The 25,715-nt window shown below is 40.4% G+C and overlaps 1 protein-coding gene across 1 annotated transcript; it reads right to left on the reverse strand.

Moving 5' to 3' along the window:
- Positions 1–941: 941 nt before the first annotated feature.
- LOC108713159 (cullin-associated NEDD8-dissociated protein 1) lies at positions 942–25,337 on the reverse strand. The gene is made up of 15 exons (XM_018255976.2): positions 24,735–25,337; positions 21,038–21,181; positions 15,380–15,534; positions 14,549–14,672; positions 14,095–14,351; positions 13,906–14,011; positions 13,006–13,151; positions 10,794–11,086; positions 9,755–9,896; positions 8,144–9,637; positions 5,251–5,346; positions 4,645–4,814; positions 4,400–4,564; positions 3,114–3,221; positions 942–1,607 (listed from the first exon to the last, which is right to left on the reverse strand). The coding sequence occupies exons 1-15, from the start codon at positions 24,800–24,802 to the stop codon at positions 1,383–1,385; spliced, it is 3,693 nt and encodes a 1,230-aa protein (XP_018111465.1). The 5' UTR covers positions 24,803–25,337; the 3' UTR covers positions 942–1,382.
- Between the last annotated feature and the right edge of the window lie 378 nt (positions 25,338–25,715).

Here is a 25,715-nt window from a genome sequence, read left to right on the forward strand (position 1 = left end):
TATCTGTACTAATAAACAATGTACACAAAATTCAGGTATCAGTTTAATTGTGGAGAACTATTACAGATCTGTTACAATTCAAGGTCTGATTGGCAGTTAGGATGAAGCAAGCAGTTCTCGGATGAACGAGGCAGTAAAACCTTAGGGTACCAAAAGGTTTTCATTTAGTGACAAATTAGGTTGAAAATGCAGGTGGGGGAGGGGGGAAGTGTGATAATTTGATGTCCCCTCAAGGCCTGATTAGCTCAACTTATACACATTCTTTTCTGCCACCAATGGACAATTAATATTTTTTTTGTACTTGGAGGTGCCTAGTGTTTTCATGTTGTAATCCTAATTTACAAATATTCATGTGATGTATATTTTAAAAAAAATCTATTTTACAAAATTAAAAAAAAAATTATTGCCATAAAAGTACATGGGCACAGTGACACAAACTTGGGTGAATCCTAATCAGTATATGTAACAGACTAAAAACCATGCAGGATCTAAGTGAATCCATGTTCAGGCCATTCAAAAAGTATTTTTCTAAAACGCTTGCAGTCTTTCAGCAAACATGCACCTTGCCATGATTGCATTCTCATGTTTTTGTTACAAAGGTTCATGTTTTAGGCAATAGATCTACGAATAGCCACCTCCAGTTCCTTAATATAACCCATGTCTGAGATGATACGATTTAGGAGCAGCAAAATATGAAGCTAATTTCTGTAAGTGTATGAAAAAGTACAGGAGTCCAGAACAGATAAAGGGGCAATGGAGTTATAAGGCAGATGATGTGTGAAAACTGAAACAAGACATCATGTAAGTGTAGTAAAAAATGCATGCTCATTTACAGACACATTTGGAACCCAGTCGTGCATATTAGAAATTTTCCAGAACTACAGTTCAGCTGATTTATGCTTCCCAGTAGGCCAGGGGTATAAGAAACATTACAAAGACTCTGCAAGCCAGAAGCCATTTATGTAGTTGAATCAAAAGAACAGAATAGTTGTACAAAAAGCCAAGTCTTCATATGCTTGAATAGCGGGAGAAGAAAAATGGAATTAAAAAAGAATGTTCATGGTCAGTTTTTAACAGTTGTAATTCTAAACATTACACTTGCAAATGGATGCTGGAATGTTTTTCCATACATCATGCTTTCTAAACGATATTGATCTTAAAAATGTCTGAGCCCATAACAACTGTACTGAATGGAAATATGTATTCCTGGAATTAAGGCTACAAAAACAACTATAGAATTAAACCAAATTGCATCCTTAAAATGTAAAGTGGAACACTGTGAAGCTTGAAATTTAGATATTTCATTCTCTTTTGCCTTACACATAACCTGTCAAGTTCAGTGCATTATATGGTTCAACATTGCGGTCCCCTCCTTAAGTAATTTATGTAGTGTCCATGGACTCTAGGCTAGCGGAGGAAGTATCTTTCTGAATACTTTCAAAGATGGCTGCCAGTTCAGGATTTGAACTGATCTGGGATTGGAATTCACTCATGAGAGGGCTTTTTTCTGCTTCCGGAATGGTTAAAAGTGCTGCCACTGCTCTCATAGCAGAACGTTTCAATTCATCCTGCTTCTCAAATTCTTGTTTCACAGAGTTTGCCTTTACCTATGAAAGGAAAGTAATCGTATTAGAGTTAAAGGGCACTACAACTTGAATGTTAAAGCTATACTTGTACATACACATACAAGTATAATCATTGCACAGAATATTTTCATCTTATTAGTGTTTTACACCCACACACACAAACCAGCGCAGCTGCCATATGCAAGTTGTAATGGCTACCAGGTCAACATTTTCTTATGATAAAGGAGAGGTATATGATCACCAAAATTAAAAAAAAAAAAAAAAAAAGTTTAACATGCGCCTCAAATTACCCAACATATGTAACATTTTTTTAAAATGTTACAGTAAATTTGTAACTGCCAGGTTTATATAAGAAAGTTAAAAGTTGATACTTTGCAGTGAACTAGTGTACAAATAAACTAAAAAAGCCTAAAAATAGCTTTTGTAATGTATACACCATGTAAATACTAGGTATAAATTACCTTAACATTATGCATTCTTATGGAACATATGGCTATGCTGCAGTCAAGTAGGTCTGAACGGCCTAACCTGACAAAGTCTTAAATGTATGGGCACCTGCTTCATACCAGACTAAAGGGCACCTATCACAGCCAAAATCAAACACATATTAACAATCTGACCAGTACAACCTAAACATGGTTAATCAAACTACATATATAGTTTTTTGAAAAAAAAAAACTGCAGGTTTTAAAAAATCCCTTACTTTGTCAAATGGGTTCTTTCACTGAGGGAGTCCATACTGAGACTATAACATGCAAATTTCAGGAGCATGCTCAGATTGTAGCACTGCCTTGAGTATTCTCCCCAGAATGCCTTGTTTTAGTAAACTCCTCCACTAGAAGTATCAGGAGATTTCCCTATCTTGTCCCTGCTGGTGATGTTATCACGCAAATGAAGGGCACACACTAACTTCGAGAAGATGGCAGCACTACTGAACAGCAGCTAACACAGAGGTTTGGCTGATTTAAAAATAGCTTAGAAGGGTTGCTAAGCAACAATGGAATTTCAACTGAGCATGTGCGACATTTCAGAGCTGTGAAGATGTAGAGGAGCCAGTGAAATCCAAGATGCCTGCCTCAGCTAGAACTGCAGTGGAGATAGGGGAGATCTTGCAGAAGGAATAGTGAGCTGATCATTTACATTATACAAACAATTCTGTTTTAAAAATCTGATTTCTTGAACTTTCACAAAGTGTATTTACATTACTATGACTGGTGCCCTTTAATGGAAAATGTATAAAGATACCAATGTAGTACTGGCCTATTGCTGTCCAAGCATACTTAGATCCCTTCTTAGCGACCCTTTTTTTTGCTAATGTGGCTGGAGTCACACACAGTCTATATACACAGTTTATATAACTCATCATAAGCAAACAAAGGAACATACAAAGTTTGGCCTGTGCTAAGGGTAAGGTCATGGTTTAAAATTAATCTGCATTTCATATAACCAATAATGGGTTGAAATAAGTAAAAAAAAAAAAAAAAGAAATACACAAAATATCTATATACATTTTAAATATGATTATACCTTTGTTGTGCATGTGGCACGTAAGGGTTCAACCAGCCTATCCAACCGCTGCAAAACTGCGCTAGGACACAAAGTAGAGAGCCTCACCAGCATAAGAAACGTTAGCATCTGTATATGAAATAAAGAAAAAAAAACGTTAACGAGAAAAAAAAAAGATAAAGATTACTATACAAAGTTGTATTTACTCTAGTTGCTCTGCACACCTGCTTAAGGTCTCACTCATAATTACTGAGCACACTACGAAAACTAAACTAACGCTAGGCCTTGCAACTGGATTTTTAGAACAATTTTAAAGCTTTGAAGCAAATTAAAAGCCGCAACTGCTTGTCCCTTACTATCCTCTGCACTCAGTGCTGGTTTTGACTTATGAATCAATATCAGTTAAAGGACATGTAAACCCTTCGCACAAAAATTTTAATCCGTGAACAGCCACTTAGAAATCTTTAAACAACTGCCACTCTGGTTGTTAACAGTAAGGCTGCAGCATCCCCTTAATCCCTTAGAAATCCTTCTCCTCCTCCTCCAACCCACTCTTCCCCCACCCTCAGGATTTTACTTTGGCTGTTGGCTAATGAGCATGCTCAGTTCTTCTCAGCTCAGATTACTAAACACACCCTCCAGTCTAACAGCCAATGAAGAGATATCATTGCTGGTTCCCATTGAAACTTTGCTCCAGCTGTCTGATCCTACTTTTTCTCCTACCACCTCTCCTGAGCTTAGCTTAACCATTACAGTGCTCAACCCCAATAGAACTTTTTTATTAAAGTATGTTGTGCCTGTGTAACCTGCATTCTACATTGCATGAATTTACAGCATACATGTCCTGTTTGCAGATGTCAATGTTACTGATGTGTCTGAGGGAAAATGGCGCCCGGTGAAAGCTGCAATTTGTTTAAGGAAAATGTGATGGCGCAGGCAAATGGAGGGATATATGCAATACAAATGATTTGGCTTGGGTGGGGAAGATATGCCCAACTTATAAACATGGTAGGAAAATGTAGACTTTGTCAAGACTTTAGATCCTACAATTCATTGCATGCCTCTTCACAGCTCCATTAACAAGCTTGTTTCTGCTACATTGTTTCAATAGTTGAAAACAGCAGAGCAATGAACAGCACGGGATCGACTTTAGCTTTAATAGCAATTGTATTTACAAACATGGATTTAGAGTCCTTTAAGATGTCCACAGACTGCCCTGTCTCCTTCTTTATTTGCCACTGAACAAGAATTTTAAAATTAAGTTGATGATTCATTACCTACAACTCATTACAAATGGGGAAAATTACCTTAATGTCATAGTGATCTTTCAAGCCATCTTCAACATGATTTAGAAATTCAAAGATGTCAAGCCTATCAAGGCAACTGTCAAGAAGAGTATACATGCACTCAAAGGCGGCTTTTCGGATATCTAGGCCATCATCGACAGTGTGTTTAAAAGGACCCATTTCAACCTGGAAAAAAAAAATGAATGCGAATGTTACTTCCAGTACAACATAAAAAAACAAAAAAATAATTAGCAAACTTTACAAACCTCTCTTATTAGTTCTTTTCTAACTTTAGTTTCATTATACAAATGGGGAAGCACTGAATCAAGCAGATCCCTGATTAATGAAGGTTTGTTGTGAGCTGCAGAATTGAATGTCACAAGTGCTACCCGTCGAACATTTAAATCAGGATCTTCTAAGGTCTTCAGAAAATCACCTGTTTAAAAAGATTGGGGGAAAAAACTATGATAAACAACTTTTCCTAGACTTTGTACAGTAGTGAAGTACAGTAAATACAAAGTGTGCCATGACTATATACACAGAATAAGAAACAACTACATAACATACATGAGAGGGTTTTGGCTAAAACTAGCCTAGGAAGCATACCAAGACTGACTCATCTGTTGAGCAACAAATGGCAACAGCCTTGTGAAATGCCAGGGCTATTTCTGAGTTGTAGTATTTCTGGTCAGGTGATCTCCGAGGCAGTACACCGACCATGACAAAATGCAGCTTAAGGTAAGAGATGTAAAAAAGCAAAATGAACTCGAATATATAGTGAACATGTGCTGCTGTGAAGGTACACTAATTGAAATCACAAAAAAAAAAAAAAACCTTTGAAAAAATAAATCACACTTTTGAAAATATCTTACCGATACAGTTCTTGAGCAGTGGATCAATAGGCTGTGGATGATCAGAAATTGTAAACTTGACAGCAGTTACTACAGAACTTCGAGCATAAGACGAACCTTTAAAGATAAAACGTTTAAAGTGAATGTAACATCTTGTAGTGGCACGTTTTGCCTAGAAGATGTGTTCTAGTTCACTCTTAAATCACCAGAAATCCTGCCTATTTACATGCAGGATTGGTGCCAAAGTCAGTTATTTTGTTCTAAGCACCCTTAAAGACCATATTAGAACTAACAGTCAATAAATATCAGGCTCCCGACTCCTGCAAGTTTCAGTATAATGAAGCTAAAATTACATTAGTTTAAGCAAAAGTACGGTAGGATTGCAGCATATGCTCAGACTTAGATCAAGTTTTTTATTATTAGAAATTCTCTTGCAACACAGTCCTGTAATTGAAGGAAAGCAATAATCAAAAGCAGTGTAAAAATCCAACTAGCAGCAGTAGTTACCATACTATATTTAAAACTATAGAAAATGTATGGCAGTTTGGTTAAACTGATTCTATACAACCTTGAGGTTGGCAATAAAACATGTTCCTTTTTGAACGGCTGAGGATTAATAGGGCATTACATTAAAAAATGAAAAGTCTTAAATCCCTTAAATATTATGTACTATTACCCTGCTCTGATAATAGGTTATGTTAGCTTCAGAAGCAATAATACCATTAACCATACCAATAGCACCATCATTAAGCTGCTCTGTAGCATTGCATGCTGTTATGCTGGGCCATGTAAAGACCATTTTGCAAAGCAGTTAACACAGCATGCCAACCCTACTGGCTGTGCTCATCATTAGTATTAATGAACCTTTTCAGCCCCTGCTAGTACACAGTTTCCATAGTATTGCCGCATTGCTATTGTTCGGATTGTTTGGGCAAACTGACTGATCGGAACAGCAGGAAGTTAAGAGGAGCTGCAGCTCTTTTCACTTCATCATTTGCCAGTGCTCAATACACTGATGGATATGGTGTGACTGAGTAGCCAGCAACACTATTAAATGAAAATATTTTATTAAAGGGTTAGTTCACCTTTGAGTTAACTTTTAGTATGATGTAAAGAGTGATATTCTGAGATAATGTGCAATTGGTTTTCACTTTCTATTATTTGCGGGTTGAGTTATTTTTTATTCAGAAGCTCTCCAGTCTGCAATTTTAGCAATGTAGTTGCTAGGGTCAAAATTGATAGCTACCATGCACTGAATTGAATAAGAGACTGGAATATGAATAGGAGAGGGCCTGAATAGAAAGAGGAGTAATAAAAAGTAGCAATAACAATAAAGCTGTAGCCTTAAGGTGGCCATAGACACACACATCCTATCGTACGAATCGAGGATTCGTATGATTTTCGGATCGTGTGTGGCGTGGCCGACATCTTTCGTCCCGGGGGAGATTGGTTGTTTGGTCGATCGGTCAGGTTTGATTTTGACCCGACCGATCCCGCCGTAGCCCACGGCACATCGTAATCGGATCGTTCGGCCGGACAATCAGATTACCCCCAATATAGCCATGTTTGTTAATGGCATATCGGAGTAAGATCCGCTCGTTTGGCGATGTGGCCAAACGAGCGGATCTTTGCATCTATGGCCACCTTTACAGAGAATTTGTTTAAGATGGGGTCAGTGATCCCCATTTGAAAGCTGGAAACAGTAAGAAGGCAGCAATAGCTAAACAATATAAAAAAAAAAAAATGAAAAATTTAAAATTGGCCATTCTATATCATACTTAAAGTTAACGGAAAAGGTGAACCACCCCTTTAACAAATGTTATATTTGCTTAATTGTATATAAAAGATTTAGGCTAGGGCTACACCAACACTGATCTTAAGAAGAAGAATCCGATCAGATTCAGGCAAAAGCAGCGGATTTCAGCGATTTTGCATTTCTCGCAAATTCTCTTTTGAAATCCATACTGCCTTAAAAAGAGTATGAGAGCAGTATGGCAGCAGATTTCCCCCTGCAGAGAATCCATGTTGTGTGGCCCTAGCCTTAATCTGTAGGAGTGCAAATACTGTTACATAGAAATGTCATCAAAATAAAAATGTTACACAAGTCTCATGCCATGAAAATATAAAATAGTCTAAAAATAATCAAATTCTGTACCGTTTCTTAAATAATCAAATAAATCTTTACCTTCCCCTCCCCAACCCACCGGAATTAGTCTAGGCAAGTATTGGAGCTGTGAAGAATAATTTGATTACTTCAGAAACAGTACAGTACATATAGTGTTTATTTCCATGAGATCAAGCTCATATTACATTTAAATTTTCATGATAGTATATCTGTTCTCAGATAAGCAAATGTGAGCCGTACATCCCCAGTGGGACTTGAATGGCAGCCACACAGCTAAATAGGATCATATTTGTGTAAACGGTTTGTAATGCAAACATAAATTGACAGTAAGGGTAACAGTACATTACACTAAAGACACAACATAACCCAGCAGTAATGCACCCACTCTTACATTATATGCATATGTGCATCAGTACCTACCACAGCTTAGCAGACTTTTATGGGCTGACAGACCTTAGTCTTTGGGGAAACCATACCAACCCAGTGAGCAGCCAAATGTACATGAGAAGACATCACAGGCAAAATATTTCATTAAAAAGAGCTGTGCTCACACAGGGGCCCTAGGTTAACAAACTATGAAGGCTTTGGTAGTTCCATCTACTGACAATGAACCTGGCAGAAAGCTGATGAGCGGAATGCCTCATATTAGTAGTCTAAAACAGAAATATCTCCACGAAAATAGAAAATCAATTGTAAATTGCAAGAGTACTGAGGAACACTCTAAGCATACATCAATTACTGCTTTGGGTTTAGATACCCTTTAAAGGATGACCACAAATTATGTCATACCTGCAGCTAAATATCCTTTTAGTCTTGGCAGGAGAGTCTCGGGGTCTATCAGAGTGAGCTTCCCCAAGCATTCAGCAACAACATTCCGGGTTCCTTCTTCTGCGCATTCAGAGTGTTTCAAAAGTAACACCCAAATATTCTCAACATAGGGTTTCAGACCTACTACTGAGGCCGAGCTTATTATTTCCTTGAGAGAATGAAGCAGGAGATATTGTCTCTTGGGTTGGCTGGTTATCTCTTGTAGGACAAATGGCAAATACTCAGGAAGGTTGCCTACACTGATGCTGCCAAGTGCATAGGAAGCTGCGGATTTTACTTCTTCACTAGGAGAGGAAAATGCTTCCAAAATGACAGACTTAAGTTCAAGCTGTCCACTTAGATCAATGTGATGTCCAACTTCACCAAGAGAAAGCAAAGCGAGAAGCCGGATAGAATCCGTAGACCTTGAGTTTTTAACATCCTGAATAAACTGTCCAACAACAGCTGGCCCCTCTTTAGGACATGCTCGAGTAAGTGCAGCTACACATTTGGCAATAGAATAATAGGACTGCTTGTGTGTAAGTGCTGAGCTCTGTGCATAAACGGGGCCTGTTAACATACGAAGCAGGTCCATGTAACCTAAAGTTGCTGTTCCAGTAACCACCAGAGCTTGAAAGAACTCTAACATTGCACTGAGCGCTCCTCCTTGTAATAATGGTGACCTCACTAGCCCAATAAGTTCAATCAGAATAGATCCACTTATCTTGGACAGAGAGGATGGATATACTTTAGCTAAAGTTGTAAGAAAGCTAATGGCCATCTGGGAGACATGCATATCACTTTCACTAATAAGAGGTGGAATCTCATCTAGCACTGCATCGATCATTGCTGCAGTCAGGCTGTCACTATAGTTTTTTATTAGGATATCTAATGCAGAAAGTGTCCCCAATTTTAAAGCTCTCTGGTTCTTCCTGAGAAAAGAAGCCAGAATAGGCACCCCTTCTCCCAGTATTGGCCTTAGATCTATTTTCAATGGAGACCCAGCTATAAGAGTTAGAGCTTTCACAGTGGTCAACCGTGTGATCTCATTTTTTAGCCTTTCCAGGAAAATTTGAAGGGTACTAGGTAGATCACTCCCTAAATTATCACCTAGACTACAAATGATTTGCCCCATGCAGGAAATTGCACGTTCTTTTACTTCTTGATCAATGTCGGCCGCTTTGAGTCTCTTAATTGTACATGTAAATAGATCCTTTATGTATGGGGCAGCATCAAAGGAAGATGGCTGGTCCAATGGGCGAATGACTTTTACAATTTGCTGCGTAACTAACAGGGCTTCAGATGTAATTTTATAGAAAGGATCCCCGACACAGATGACCACTGGAGAAACCAATGCCTGCACATGTGGGTGGAAGACTTTTGGAGAATGGTTGCAAAGGATGACATAAAGACATGATAAAGCATCTATCTTCAGGTTAGAAGAGCTTGACTTGTCATTTAATGAAAAGATGATACCTAAAAACAAGGGGGGGAGGGGAAAGATAAAAAAAAAACCATCAATGGATTATACCTAGTTTCTTGTGGTATTTAGAAATATTTAGAAGTATTCTGTGTTAGATAAGTTTCACTTACCTGGTACTAAAACAGGAATGTGCTGTGTCAGAGCTCCAGGCAAAACATTTACTAGTTCTGTAAGCATATTAAAACAACATTGCCGAGTCTTTATGCTCTTCTCCTTCATTTGTTTATGTAGCGCCTTTACAATATTTGGAACCTAAGAAATGAAGGTGCAGCAACAAAAAAAATATTTGGGAAATTAAAGGACTCTTACAAAGCATAAACAACACAAACCAAACTATTAGCATAAGGCTGTATTCACAGTCCTGCTGTGCTTTCCAAAAACCTAGAATACGGACCACAAACTTGTTATGGGCAAAAATCATAGCAACCAATCAAATTTTGCTTTCATTGCTTTACTCACAGCTGGGTAAACAAAATTAATCACTAATTGGTTATTGGCCAGGAACAAATCTGCAGTGTTGATAAATAAGCCCAACTACAAGGTGACTGGTCTTGGGAATAATTAAAAATAAATGTGTTAACCATCTGATAAATAGGAATCATGTATATGTATATATATATATATATATATATATATATTTATTTATTTCTATAAAATTACCAGAGTCCCGAATCTGCAGAACATTATGCAAGAAGCAGCTACCAGAAAATACGGTGACTTCTAGGTTTAGCCTAGGTAAATGGCATGCCAAAATGCACAGAATTTATTAAAAATAAATAAATAAAAAGTGGTCCCTTTGTTGCCCAATATATTTTCAGCATACATATTCATCACCATTAAACTTTAGAAGTCTTTAAAGGTGACTGATTTTGTTTATGGTATGCAGACTTGTCAGGATGAGTTACACTCTTAGCTATAGAACCCTGTTCTAGAGATTATTTGGCAGAATCTGCTACAATTCATCTCATTAGTTTTGTTTCTTATGAATCAGATGAACAATTCTACTTGATAGAAGGTCAAAAAGATTGGTAGTATATTTGAAACCTGCTCGCCAAGCTCGAAACAGCATAGGCAGAAAAACACTGGGAATCTACACGTGCCATAGCACTAAAAAGGTTATTTAGAATTGTATCTACAAATCCCACTAACCTGGCTCTGCAACATTGTCAAAGGAGTTTCCCCTTGTTCCATTGCATCAGGATCACAAAGCCAACTTTGCACAGGACGCGTCTGTTTCAGAAGTGATAGGTATGCATGAAACACATCTGCTTTTACATTCTCTTCACGCTCTTTGAACCTAGAAATGAGTGCAGGAGATACTGTCTTGTAGAACTCTCCAAGCATTTCATGGCGAGTGCTGACAACAGCATCCAAACATTTAGCAGCAGCACGTCTCACTTTCCAGCTCATATCATCATCATCACTATACTCATCATCACTACCTAAAAAAAAAAAAAAAATAGACCAACTGCATTACTTTAATAATAAGTGAAATACATGAATGTCATCTACCATGATTTAAATAGTTTTCAAATACTAACTAATATTTTACAATGATTACAGTTTTCTCTGTAATAATAAAACAGTACCTTGTACTTGATCTCAGCTAAGCTATAATTATTCTTATGGGTGGCAAAACAATCCTATTGGGTTTATTTAACTTTTAAATATTTTTTAGTAGACTAAATACAAGGAAAAGGCTTTATCTCAGCCCTTTATTATTTTGTAAGCGCTCCCCTTGGATTTCCAGAAATCCTCTTGCTCCCTCGCATAATTTCCCCCATTCACCCTTGGCTGCCAACGGGGGTCTTGGTCTATGCCAGGAAGCAGTGGCTGATGGGTATTTCTATATATATGTTTTTTTCTGCAATAACCCTATTGATCTGGAAAAGGGCTTGGGCTAGACAGGACTTAAATTAACAGATGACACCACTGGAGGTATGCCTGTGAATGAACTCTTTCCTTATTCTTTAAGGCATAGAGATCCAAATTATGGAAAGATCCTTTATTTGGAAACCCCAGGATAACAGGTGCCAAACCTGTAATAGGCTTGATGAAACCGACAGATTTCAGGCATTTATCAAGAACTTCTGTTCACATGATCGAAGAAATTCTAAGTGGTCCCACTTTAATTAAGGTTTATATTTTTGTAATGTAACCTACCAGTAACACAGCGCTATTACATGATAGTAACAGGTAGAGATAAAACCTTAGGTTTTAATAAAGTTAATTAGTGGAAAATAAATCAGGCAACAAAGAAATCATCAGAAAAGTACAGGTATGGGGCCTGTTATCCAGAATGCTCGGGACCTGGGGCTTTCCAGATAACGGATCTTTCTGTAATTTTGATCATCATGCCTTAAGTCTACTATAAAATCACGTAAACATTAAAAAATACCCAATAGGCTGGTTCTGCTTCCAATAAGGATTAATTATATCTTAGTTTTGATCAAGTACAAAGTACTGTTTTATTGTTACTGAGAAAATCACTTTTAAAAATTTGTATTATTGGGATAATGGAGTCTATGGGAGATGGCTTTCTGTAATTCGGAGCTTTCCAGATAACAGATCCCATACCTGTACTTTATAATGTGCATTGCTCACAAGTAGACTGTTGCCCCTAGCGGAGATGACCTTCCCAAATGTACACACCATTGTGTTCTCTAACTCTGCAACTTTAAAAATAGTGAAATTGCATTAGAATTGCATTATTTATATGTAGAAAGGCTGTGATTTATGGTAAGAAGCTTCCAATCTAGTGAATGGCATTTTTTTTTGGCACAAATGCGTTTTAAAGAAATGGCACACATGAAAATTTGTCAGCCATGCCAAAGTGCTTTCAGCGCAGGCCACAAAATGTCCGAAGTTGCCTAATTTCAAATGTGATGTCAGCAAAATGTATTACTGCCGCACATTCATATTGACACCATTGAAAAGGTATCTTCGGAGGTTTTCTGGCCCATGCTGGAGGAGATTTAATGTGGACGGTAAAAGGTTCCACATGCCAATGCCTGAAAAAGTGAGTATGAAGCAGCATGGCCATATCACATAGAAAAAACTGCTTCTTACTCCCAACATCTGTAGGAGTAGAGGAAAGGTTGTGCAAACAAGTTTGGTATAAAGCAGAGAAAATATTGCTTCTCTTAAGGATTAAATGTCTGCTTTTGAAAACACATAAGCAGCAGGTATTATGTGCTTTATATTTAAATGTAAAAAATGTAATCTAAATAAGAAACACAAGCTATTGTCAGTAAGTTGAAATATAATTCAGATACAACTGTAGATTCAGAAAACATTGTGCTGTGTAATGCTTAGAGTTAGCTTATTTTCATGTTTAAGTCTTTCGGAAGAAATAGGCTACCTTGATCATCATCATCTGCACCGTCTGCATCCATAGCATTTTCATCTTCATCTTCGTCATCATAATTGTAATTGGGATCATATGTTAAGTACTTTAGACAAATGTTTATAACAGTAGATACATGAGGATAAACTTCTTTTGGGCACCTGGAACAGAATGATTAGTCAACTTTAGTATATAAAAAAAGAATCTTGCTATTGTAGTGGTTAGGTCCTTTGTTGCAACTAAAGCAGCATAACAAGCAAGATATGTTTGCCTGTATTTTACAACAGGTTTGATGTTAAAGGGATTCTGTCATGATTTTATGGTGTAATGTTTATTTCTAAATTACTCTGTTTACTTTACAAATTCACTCTACCATAAAAATATTTATTCCTGAACCAATAAGTGTATTACAATGGCTTTCTGACAAGCTTTTGTTTCGCCTACTGGTGGTTTCGCAGCGGAACTTTTTAGTATTGAGTGCTATTCTCATATCTGCCAGGGAGCAGTTATCTTTTTACATTTCCATTATTCTGTTGATAGGCTGTTGGGGAAAATGGGAGGCGGGGATATAACGCCAACATTCAGTGGCAGCAGTTAAGTGTCGCATGGCAGAGGGCACCTGGGAAACAGGCAGCATGTCTAGCCTCATGTCAGATCAAAATTAAATATATAAAAAAAAAATGTCTGCTTATTCGAAAAATGTATTTCAGTACATAATTCTGCTAGAGCTGCACTATTAACTGTTGCGTTTTGGAAATAAAACAAACGTTTTATACCTCTACCATGTGTTTTCTTATAGAATAAGGACAAACACTGGTGTACACTGATGCCTGACTGACATTTAAATCCTTATAAAATTAAGAAAACAACAAGATTAGTTTTTCTTGAATTTTTAAATATTAAGTGCAATCATACCTTCTGACAAATGATTCAAATGCTTGAATGCAGTACTCTCTCAATTCATCGTCATCTATATTACAAAATTTCACTACAAGTGGAATGATCTTCTCCAAATATTCACCTAAAATAGATGTTCCAGTATGTTATTTATAATACTTATTTTGAGGTAATAATAAACCAAAGAAGTAAAATAATTTATCTCACCTATTCTGTGGCCAGCTTGCCTACTAATAGCAGCAATGCACTGTATATATGTCCTAGTGGTAGACATGGAATCATTTTTAGATAGTTCGGTCAACAGATGTTCAATTAGATCAATAAACACTATGTTGCCGCAACTCATTACAAGATGGCCAAGAGCAATGATGGTTCTTTTTCTTACAGCAAGTCTTGGACTTGTTAGCTGTGGAAGTAAACAGCTCAAAATTGAAGGATGGAAATTCACCAGAAGTCCACCCTGTCTGTAAAGAGAAAGTTTAATAGTAATAGTATCAATATTTACAGTATTACATTTTATCATTTTACCTGTAACAGGTATTGCTAAAGACAAAATGTTACTGTGAATGATATTAAGCAGCTGCAATGGTCTGCAATAATGCACAAGTTTGGAAGGTTGGTGTTAATGTAAATAAATGGTACTTGTTTTTTGGAAATTTACCTGCTAAGCATATCAGCCATAATGTCCAATGCTTCTAACTGAACAGACACATCCTCCTGCTTTGCAATAGCACTTGTAAGTCGGCCCGTAATTTTTTTGCAAACATTTGCAGCTAGAGCAGATCCTTTAATAAAAAGGTAAAAATTAAGCAAATATTAGAGCCCTTTTACTGAAATAAGATCGACCTTAATGCTGGTGTGATTTAAAACATTAACAGGGCATTAATTAAATTAATGTGTGTGCGGTTGGGTGGAATAAAATCTCCATCAAAGACTTTTTTTTGAAACTTTGCATCACTCAGCATTTTGCCTGAAAGTTCTGTTGAACTTTTAATCACTTAGGTGACCAGATGTCTCTCTGGAGGAACCAGAGAGGTAGGGTTGCTTGTGCAATGAGGCAGGTCTCACATAAAGAGACACTTGGAGTCAGTGAGGAAGAACAGCATATTCTAGTATACTATAAAATAATGAAAGATCCATTTGGCACAGGGCTTAAAGCAGTGGTCCGCAATAGTGGAACAAACTCTACTACGGGGGCTTCTAGCATTGCAGCCTGAATGCCAGGCAGGGTAACATTTTGGGAGAATGCAGATTTGCTTCCTTTGATGCACCTTGAAGGTCAGTTAGATTAGCATTTGGGGTGGAAATGTATTTGTTGTTTTTTGAGAAATGACAGAATGACTGAAATACCAATATTTTGCTATATCTGGAACTTTGCAAAATCCCTGAACAAAGGATGAACTGAAAAAGTCCAACAGCCACTGCCTCAGAGGGGGTAATATACGAGAATAATCAAACATTACAAAACAACCAAAGCTTCATTGGTTCTTACCACTAGAAGCTGGTGGAAGTTCTCCAATTACTGTCTTAAGCCCAATGCTCGATATATCACGAAGCTGCTCCTTGTCTGAAAGCATGTTGGTACAAAGAGTGTCTACAATGGTCTCCACTTGATATTCTTTAACTTTGCTTACCAGTGGCCCAAGACTTGCAAAAACAAATAGAAATATTTTTAACATTAATATTTCAACCAAACACTCTAAGGAGACTAATCCTTCCACATAAAAGAAACAGAACCAGTATAATGTTCTTTATAAACATTAAGCCAGCCACACAATTTCTTTTTCTATTCTTTAACAACAGTAATGAATATATTCCGTACAATGAATATGTAGATGCTGGAAAATGTCAAATGCTGGAGAATACCGCAGAAAGAGTCTACCCTGCTACATTTTTCTGGCAAAAATGACAAAAACAGGATTTTTGATACTCACCGTTAAATCTGTCTCTCTGTAGTCAAAAGGGGGGCACAGGGAACGATGGGGGTTAAGCTCCATCCTCCAGGAGGCAGGACACTTGAATATTAATTAAGGGGGCGTGCCAGGTGAGGCTTAACCCCGCACACTTTACCTTACTATTCAGTTTGTCGCAAAGTCTGTTAACATAATATATATATATATATGTCAGAACTGGTAAACCAAGTAGAATTCTGGTTGCCAGCCTATGTTGTAGAATGATCGAGATAGTGCCGACACTTGAACCTTTAGAGCTGATCTTAAGGCCTAACTGGAGGCCCCTCTGCAGGAATGAAAGGACTCAAGGAGTGTATGATAGGATTTGAACAATGTAGGCTTTCGTGCCTGCCGCATTGTAAATATTACTTCTTCCACTATCCCTATACTCTGCCAAATAGATGCCTCAACAGCCAAGCCGTCAAAGCAAACAGCCCGGGGTTCAGATGGACTATCGGACCTTGTTGTAGAAGGTCTGGTCTGTAGTCTAGTCAGATGGGTTGCTCTACCGACATGTCTTGAAGATTGAAGAACCAGATCCTCCTAGGCCAAAATGGGGCCTGTGAGATGAAATGGTCTGATGTTCTTTAAAACCCAGGGTAGCATGGGCAGAGGAGGGAAAACATAGGCTAGGTCGAACCTCCACCGTTGAGTCATTGCGTCCACTCCTGCCGCCAATGTGTCTCTGTAGCTTGCGAAGAATCTAGATAACTTTCGGTTTGCTCTGGACGCCATTAGATCTATTTGAGGATGGCCCCAGCTATCCACGAGTTCCCCGAACACCTCTGGGTGAAGTTTTCATTCCCCCGGATCCAGCTGGTTCTGACTAAGAAAGTCCACCTTCGTATTGGAAACTCCTGGGATGTGCATGGCGGAAAATCAGAGTTGAGTTCCCCCCAGCTGCGGAATTGTCTGGCTTCCGTTATCACCGCTTTGCTGCGGATTCCTCCCTGATGATTTATGTAGTCCACTGTGGTGGCATTGTCGCTCTGAATGCGCACTGGTGTTCCCTGTAGTGGGGAAGTCCAGTGGAGTAGAGCTAGTTTTACGGCTCTTAATTTGAGGATATTTCTTGGTAGTCTGGACACCTCTGGAGACCACTAACCCTAGGCTGAGATACTGTCCCATGTCGCCCCTCAGCCCTTTTAGAGGCATCTGTTGCAATCACATTCCGATCCGGTGTCATCCAGGATTGTCCCTTGGCTTGATTGTCAGACTGTAACCACCACTTGAGACCTTCCTTTGTCGATTGGTTTAGAGATAGGGGACAAGACATAGATCCCCCTTTCCAAGTGACCAGGATGTTGGTTTGGAGATGGCCTAGGTGATCTGTGCAAATGGCACAGCCTCAATGGCCGATACCATTAGCTCCAGCACCTGCGTGCTTTGTGAATTGTAGGTATCTGTATGGAGAGTAGCGGCTGAACTTGTTCTTAGATCTTGTACTGCTTGTCCAGTGGAAGGCTCACTAGTTGCGTAGTAATGTTGAATTCAAAGCCTAGAAAGGCCATCTGGTGGCTGGTCTTAAGTTGGACTTCGACCAGTTTATGGTCCAGCCCAAGTTCTAAAGAAGAATGGTCATCCGTCGAAGATCGTCTGAGGCTTTTTCTACTGGCCTTCATAAGAAGATCGTCCAGGTAGGGTGTCACAGAGATCCCTTGTAATCGCAAGTTTACTGCAGCCATCGCCATTAGTAGTATCGATTTGTGAAGGCAAACCGATGGTGGCGGTGGTGAGGGGGCCATATCGGTACGTGGAGATATGCGTACTTGATGTCTAGAGACATCTATATCTGTCCCTGTTCCACTGACTGCAAGGTCTCCAATTTGAATCAAATGAACCGGATGAACTTGTTTAGATGTTTGAGGTAGCGTACGGGTCTGAAGGAACCGCCCCTCTTCGGAACTATGAACAAGTTGGACTAAAACCAGGAAAATTTCTCCGGCTGTGGTACTGGTATGATCACTCCAGACTTTTCCATCTTGTCTATGCAATCCAAGAAGGCTTGTGCCCTGCTTGGATTGGATGGAATTCTGGCCATGAGGAACTTTGAGTGGAGTGGTTATGAAGAACAGGTGATAGTCTTTGGACATTATTTTGTTGACCCAGGTGTCCAAAGAGTGATGGGTCCATACCTCGTAGTATTAGGAATCGTAGTATTTACCCCCTATCAATTCTGACGATTCTGGAGGGAATGGCCTGTCAAGCTGAAGCTGATTTGTCAGCTGAGGGCCTGAGATTGGGTTTATTAGTCTTCCAAGGGGTACGACTCGTCATTGGTCTTGGAGCGAAATTGTGAGCGTTGAGGTGAGCTGTTCAGACAAGGAAAACGTCCGCTTTGGCCACAAAAAAATTCCCCATGTCTTGATGTTTTGTTCTGTGGGAGGAAGATGCTCTTCCCTCCCGTTGCTTGGGAAATTATCTTTTCGAGCTCTTCTCCAAATAGTCGCTGACCTTTGAAGGGTAGAGAAGTTAGTGTTTTCTTAGAGCTGAGGTCCGACGACCAATTCTTGAGCCACAACGTCCTGCATGCTGCTATGGACAGGGCTGATGTGCGAGCAGTGATCTGAGACGTGTCCAATGTGGTATCACATAGGGAAGATGATGACTCTGCTATTACCTGTATGGATAACAGAAGTTCCGTTCTGGGTACCCCTTCTTGGATATCCTTGAGAAGAGACTCTGACCAGGCTTAGATGGCCCTGGATACCCAGGCGGCGAGGCAAGGGCACAATGCTGAACCTGAATAGGAGCAGGTGGCTCTTAAGAACCCTTCAAGCCTTCGGACGGACGCGTCTTTGAATGCTGCCGCATCAGTGACCAGTAAGGTGGTAGACTTGGACAGTCTAGGTAGGGTGTCACAGCGAAACTGGGGCATCTACCCCCAGAAATGGAAGGCGGATGATAGATTTCTAGCACTTGTCTTTCCTTCTGATCTGGAGAGTTGGTTGAAACCCAACCGACCAGAGCTGCTTTGGCATTAAGTTTTTATCACAGGTGGGAAACAAACCCATGACCCTTTTGGACCAAAGGCACGCACTCTACTGAATCACCTATTTTGAAAGCCTCTTGATGGCTCGAAGTTTCTCATTGATGTTGGGGAGATTGAGAAATATTTGGCACCTCAAGAACCCCTGTAATAATGCCATGTCTCGCTCTTTGTTGTCACCCTGATAATCTTCCTGAGGAGGCATCAGAAGGAGGGAGCTCATCCTCTGACTGTGAAGAGGGTTAATCAGGGGAAGACCTTTCACAATGTCACCCTTAAGGTCATCTGAGCGTTTGCTGCTTGTCTTATGGCTAAGCTTCGCTAAAAACCAAGGGCTGTGATAGCTCTCCCGTTTGCGCCATTGTTGGGATGTGTTCGTCACCTGAAGCATGTGCTGCTACCTGTCCCCTGGAGCTGGCTCTGCACAGATGCTTCCCCTGGCCCCCAGGTCTTTTGGCCTTGCACTTGTTACAGGCATATTATGTAACTTGTGCTTTTGAAGGTGCTTCCCCCCCACCCTTGGGAATAGCTCTACCTTCTGCCATGGGAGAGGCTGACTGGCAGGCAAGTGTAGGGAGAAGTCACCTCGTTGCCCTGAGTCCCAAGACCAAGCTTGGAGTCAGTATCCGCACCTCCGCGTTGTGTCTCTGCCGCGCACCTGTGCTGTAATCCCTCACAGCGTGTCTCCAAGATGGCCGACTGGAACGCAATGATATGCGATTACTGTAATGGCGCCAGACATAGCCGCCTCTTCCACTGAGAGCTACCGCTCGCCTGTCTGCCAGAATATGCCGCTGAGCGTGGCATTCAGCAGCAGCCCACAGCCTTGCATCCGTTAGAGGAGACGGGTAAGGTGGTAATTCACTGCCCCTGTTCCATTCCCCGTGGTGGCAATTGAATGGAGATATGAGTGATGGAAGGAACTTAACTGTCCCAGGCAGGGGAGGAGGGGAATGGGCGAGAGCCTTAAGGCAGGAGGGTTCTGAGACAGAGTGCTAGTGGCACTGTCCACTTACCCAATGTCTACACCGGCCAGACCGTCTGCTATTACAGGTGTAAGCAGGGATGCGTCTGGGTGATCGGATATAGCCCGAATGGCTAGAGAGATAGACCACGGGGGACTGAAAACGTTGAGTGCTAACCAACCTAAGAACAGGTATCCCTGCTTATGGTATCACCCCTGGTGTCAGCCGCCGGCTGACCGAAGACTCACTTGCTTCTCTGGATTGTCCTTCCTCCCGGCAGCAGGACACTTGAAAAACTGAATGGTAAGGTAAAGTGTGCGGGGTTTAGCCTCACTTGGCACGCCCCTGGAGGATGGAGCTTAACCCCCATTGTTCCCTGTGTCCCCCTAAGACAACAGAGAAATAAAGGAATGAAGATGCTATGTAGTTACAATTAGCTACCGATAAAAACCAAAGTTATGACAGTACAAGCAGACCATGCCTTTTACGTGTAGCGCCCACTTAGATTAAATATGTTGAAAATTCAGCAGATCTGTAACCATAACCTATTTATTTAGAATTCTAAAATCTACTGAATGCATAGGACAGGGTAGGGCTTTGTTTAGCCAACCTGTAAGACAGCACACAGAAGCACTGCACTATAATCTAACACTTATGCACATGTTTATACATTTTTAATACACAAAAGCCATAAATATCTTGTAAATTATATCTTTATAAACAGTGAATAGTGAGGTCATTAGTTATAAACAGTGAGTAGCGATGTCATTTGTCTAAAACTTGAGTATTATAATAAATAGGGATGCACCAAATCCAGGATTCGCCCCAATCCTTCTGCCAGGCCGAACCGAATCCTAATTTGCATATGCAAATTAGGGGCGGGGAGGAAAATCTGACTTTTTGTCCCCTTCCCACCCCTAGGATTCGGTTCGGTATTCGGTCAAATCTTTCGCAAAGGATTCAGTGCAACCCTAATAATAAATAAAGCACCCCTTGTTGGAAAATACGAGGATATTAGAAGTACGAGGATATTAGAAGGTCATGGAGTTCCATGACCTGTATAAAAACACTCTGCCTTCGGCCGTGTGGTTTTATATGGTCATGGAACTCCTCGGTGACTTAATTATAATATCCTTATATTTTACAATAGGGAGTACTGTACTTTATTCACTATATAACTGGTGTGCCATTAAAAATGAACAATTAACTTTTTTTGCAACAAAAATATTCTATAAATAACTCACCATTTCACAGCTAAATTTTGAACTTCACCATTCTTATCTTCCAACAGCTTCAATATCATCTTCACTACTTTCCTTTCGCTGTCATCATCTAGCTTTATGGAGTCCTTTTGTAGCTCTGTCATCAAGTCATTAGTTGCCATGAATCTACAAGAAGAGTTAAATTTATTATTCAAGTGAAAAAAAAAACCCTGTATATGTGTGAAGTATAAGTAACAATAAGTGTATGCAGTATACAAGTCTTTTTCTAAAACAGATATACAGAACTGTGTTGTGTTTACAATGACATGATTCTAAACCAACAAGTAATCGGCAAAAAAAATTAAAAATACAATACTGAGTTCTTACTGAATTCATATTGCATGACTGCTTTTAATATAGTATTGTTTCAGTAAACATTAAGTATACAGGAGAATTACAGTGCTACCATAAAAAATACACTAAATTATAATGCATATTTAATAAATGTTTCACAGTCTTTTTCTTACAGTTGTTCACATATTTAATGATTGGAGTTCTTTAACCTAACATTTTTTTCTAGCAGCAAAACACACTCATGCATTTCGCCTGCTCTGACTGGTTGATTCCACCATGGGTCAGCAACAAACAACACAGGTGAGTTGTTTGTATGTTTTTGAGCCGACAGAAGACTTGGAAATTCGTCGCTCATCGATTGAACTGGCTAGAAAATTTTGATTTGCCTTTGAAGACGTCTAAACGTCAGCCACTGTTACAGGTAGAATTATATTGTTTCCCAATGGTCGCAGGCAAGACCGTAATTGTTACATCAATGGCCACCCTAAGTCTTGCTCTACTGTGAAGTGATGAATTCTGGGAATTCAAATATCTCTGCTTTTTGGAGAAACTGTGCACCACTCACTATGGAAAGCAAAGTGACTTCTAGTCCCAGGATTCTTCACTTCACAATGGAACAAAGTAAAGGAGGGCAGCATTTCACTTCAAACCTAAGGGTTAGGGTGGTGGCACATGTAGCGTTGCGGGAAGATTAGTCGCCCATCAACAAATCTCCTCTTCTTTGGGGGCGACTAATCTCCCTGAAATGCCTCGGATCTATTCATTTTCCGAAGTCGCCTCACAATGAAACTTCGATAGTATTCCTACTATAACTGCTTATGTACACAGATATCATTTATCTATTAATATATTAAAAACTAATATTTAATATAGTAATACTATATCTGCTTACATAAGTACGCTTTCCAAAACAGAAGATATTTGCAGAACACCTTGTCAATCAGTGGGCGGTTGCACTACTTTTTATTGCTAAGTGTAAGCCTTGCAATTCCAGAGTAAGACACAAAGGCGTATAGTAAAAGAGTGACGTTAGAGATTGCCATAGTCTGCTAGAGTGAAATTCCACCTCTGACCATTCATTTCTATGGGATTTTAAAAGGTGTATATATCAAAGGATGAACTTTCACTTTCACCCATTGATAAATATTCTTTTAAAAATCCCATATAAATGAATGGAGAATGGCAGAATTTCACTCTAGAGGACTGTGGTGATCTCTAACTTCACTCTTTAATAAATATACCCCAAAGTCTTAAGCATTGGTTACCAGGCCCTACAGCAAATAAATGTTGAAGCCTCTGGTTAGCAATACTCTGCAGAAGATGGTTTGTTTTCATAAAATCCCGTTTAAAGTAGACCTGTCACCCAGACACAAAAAGCTGTATAATAAAAGTCCTTTTTAAATTAAACATGAAATCCAATTTCTATTTTTTATTAAAGCATTCATAGCTGTTGTAAGCTCATTTAAAAATCTCAGCTGTCAATCAAATATCTGCCCCTCCTCTATGCCCTGGGCATAGAGGAGGGGCAGACAATTACTTTCACTTTCCATTCAGCACTTCCTAGATGTCACTGCTCTTCACACATTCCCCTGTTCTCTTGCCTGTTTAATTGTGTAGCCAGGGCATGGGGATGGACATCAGGTCCCCCATTCTGGTGCACAAACAAGATTCTGAGATGATGCAAGTTTTGCCTTAATAACAGTGTCCACAAAATGGCTGCTGCCTACTTGCTGTAATTATGAGTTCCTAGACTGAAGGAAACACGATTCAACTAATTTATATAGTGTAATTATAGTTCATTTTGCTTGACTGATGTGATAAAATAGGATTTTGAATATTTTTTTGGGTGATGGGTCCCCTTAAGGGTAGGAATACACGGACGATTATGGAGCACAAAAATGCAGGCGTCAAATTGGATGCGACAGAAATAAGGTGACTGCATTGTCGGATGAAGTTGCAGTGCCTGCATCCGACGTGACACGACTGTCGGATGCAGACGCAGCGCCTGCATCCGACAGTCGTGTTGCGTCGGATCAACGCTGCAACTTCATCTGACAATGCATTCACTTACCTTTAGGGTTGCCACCCTTTAAAGGAGAAGGAAAGGTTAAAACTAAGTAAGGCTTATCAGAAAGGTCCATCTAAATATACCAGTAAACCCCCAAAGTAGTGCTGCTCTGAGTCCCTTGTCAAAAGAAACACTGCATTTCTTTCCTTCTATTGGGTACACATGGGCTTCTGTATCTGACTTCCTGCCTTCAGCTTAAACCTCATTGCCCTGGGCAAGAGCATGCTCAGTTTGCTCCTCTTCCACACCCCCTCCCTTCTCTACTGTAATCTGAGCCCAGAGCAGGGAGAGACTCAGGCAGGAAGTGATGTCACACCAAGTTAATACTGCAGCTCCTATCCTAAACAAACAGAGAGTTTCTAGAGCTTTTTACTCAGGTAAGGTAAAACATTCTACAGAATAAATATAGCATTCTAGCTTGCACTGTTGCAGCTAATCTATTGGCAATAAAATGCCTCAGTAGCTTTCCTTCTCCTTTAATAAAATTTCCACCGGCCGGTGGAGGGGGGCGATAACAAAAGGGTGGGCTGTGCCGTCAAAGGGGGTGGGGCCACAGTGCACGATTGGATGAGGTGGGTCATGACGTCAAAGGGGGCGGAGCCACGTAGTACAATTGACCAGAAGCCGGCAGCAAAAAGGGGAGTTTTGAGCAGGCCACGGCTTTTGTTAGGTGTATTACAAATTTAATGGCAGCTACATTACTGGTAAATTTGTAATACCGGCCCTGGCAGGTGTTTTACCGGCTAGCCCGGTATATACCGGCTGGGTGGCAACCCTACTTACCCTATTTCCGTCGCATCCGATTTGACGCCTGCGTTTTTGCACAACAGTCATCTATGCTTTTGGGCACCCGCCATTATACCTCTATTGTTAGAGCCCTGAGAATCGAGCAGTCCAGGCTGCAAAGCTGCAGCAAGCACAGTTCAGAGGCTCACTGGGTGTGAATTATACATACAGTATAGTGAATACATGCAGAATGTCACTGGACTGTACTGAAGCCCCACAACGAGTCCCTCTGTAACTGAGACAACCAAGACTAAATGGTGAAGCAGGCCTCCCAGGAAGTTAAATGCAGGAAGTGCCAGTAGTAGTAGTACAAAGCCTGAATGCTGAGCCAGACATGTGCATTAACAGAGGCAGGGAGAGCAGTGGAAAGCTTAGCTCCGCTATATAAAGCAAGAGGTGCTGCAGGGAAGGCCTATACGTGCACCAGGCCTGGCAGACAAATGCTGACAACTAGGCCGCACCCTCTGGAGGAGTCTGCACATTTCTCCCCGCCACTCAGCCACGGCCTGCCCCCGAGGCCCTGCCGCTCACCTGAAGTCCTTGTCACTGGACGTCATCTTCTCCAGTAGATTGGAGATATGGTACGAGGCGCTCGCCATGATGGACGCTGCTGTTTCCGTAGCCTTGGGTGGGGAAAAAAAGAGCCTTTGCTTCGGAGCCACGAGTTTCAGTAGTCCGGCTCGCGCCCGTGTCCTTTCAGGCGCTCGGGAGGCCTACGGTGCGCGCACTCGCTCGGGAGCCGATTTGGAGGCCGCGCTAAACTGCCTGTCTCGCATACAGCCCCGTGTGTGAGGCGGAGCACAGGACGAGAGGCAGGATGGCAGCCAGCCTCCCGCGAGCCCAACAAGTCAAAGTTTACGGCGTATACTCGAAAGCAGTCGGCGTGGGGCCGTTTGTGTTGTTCCGATTGGATAAGCGGTATGTCATTTAGACGCTCGTTCCACAGTGTCATGGGAGTCCTGAGACGACTGAATCGCTGCTGATGCAGGTGATTGGCGTGCCCGACAGCCAATCAGCTTTGTAACGGAAACGTTCTGTGCTGTCAGTGGTCTGTTTCAAAGGCCTGACACGTTGAGACACTTTCACATTGAATCCTATGGTTACCGCTTCTCAAAGCAGATAGCGTCTTATTTAGTCATAGGAAGAAGGGCTGTTGAAGGAAGTGGATCTAATATACGCAACCTTTTACCCCTAATTCTCAACCTGGGCCTTGCGGAGATTGTAAATGGTTCACATCAGTCCTTAAAGGATAAATACACCTGAAAAATAAGTGAATGTAAAATCGACGAGAATGTTATTCTAAGAACTTTTGCAATGTACATTCAATATTAATTTTTTTTGAATTCCAAGATATTAAATGATTCATGTAGTGTTTCAGGCTTATTTATTGAATATTTCTGCAATAAATCCCTCCCTTCTCTTCCACTTCCTGCTCCCTGAATTCCCAGGCTGTGCAGGGAAGTCATTGGCTCTCAGCTCACTGCACTGTAGGACAGGAACCACTCAGCAGCT

Source organism: Xenopus laevis, chromosome 3S (genome assembly GCF_017654675.1).
Source record: "Xenopus laevis strain J_2021 chromosome 3S, Xenopus_laevis_v10.1, whole genome shotgun sequence".
Lineage (NCBI taxonomy): Eukaryota > Metazoa > Chordata > Amphibia > Anura > Pipidae > Xenopus > Xenopus laevis.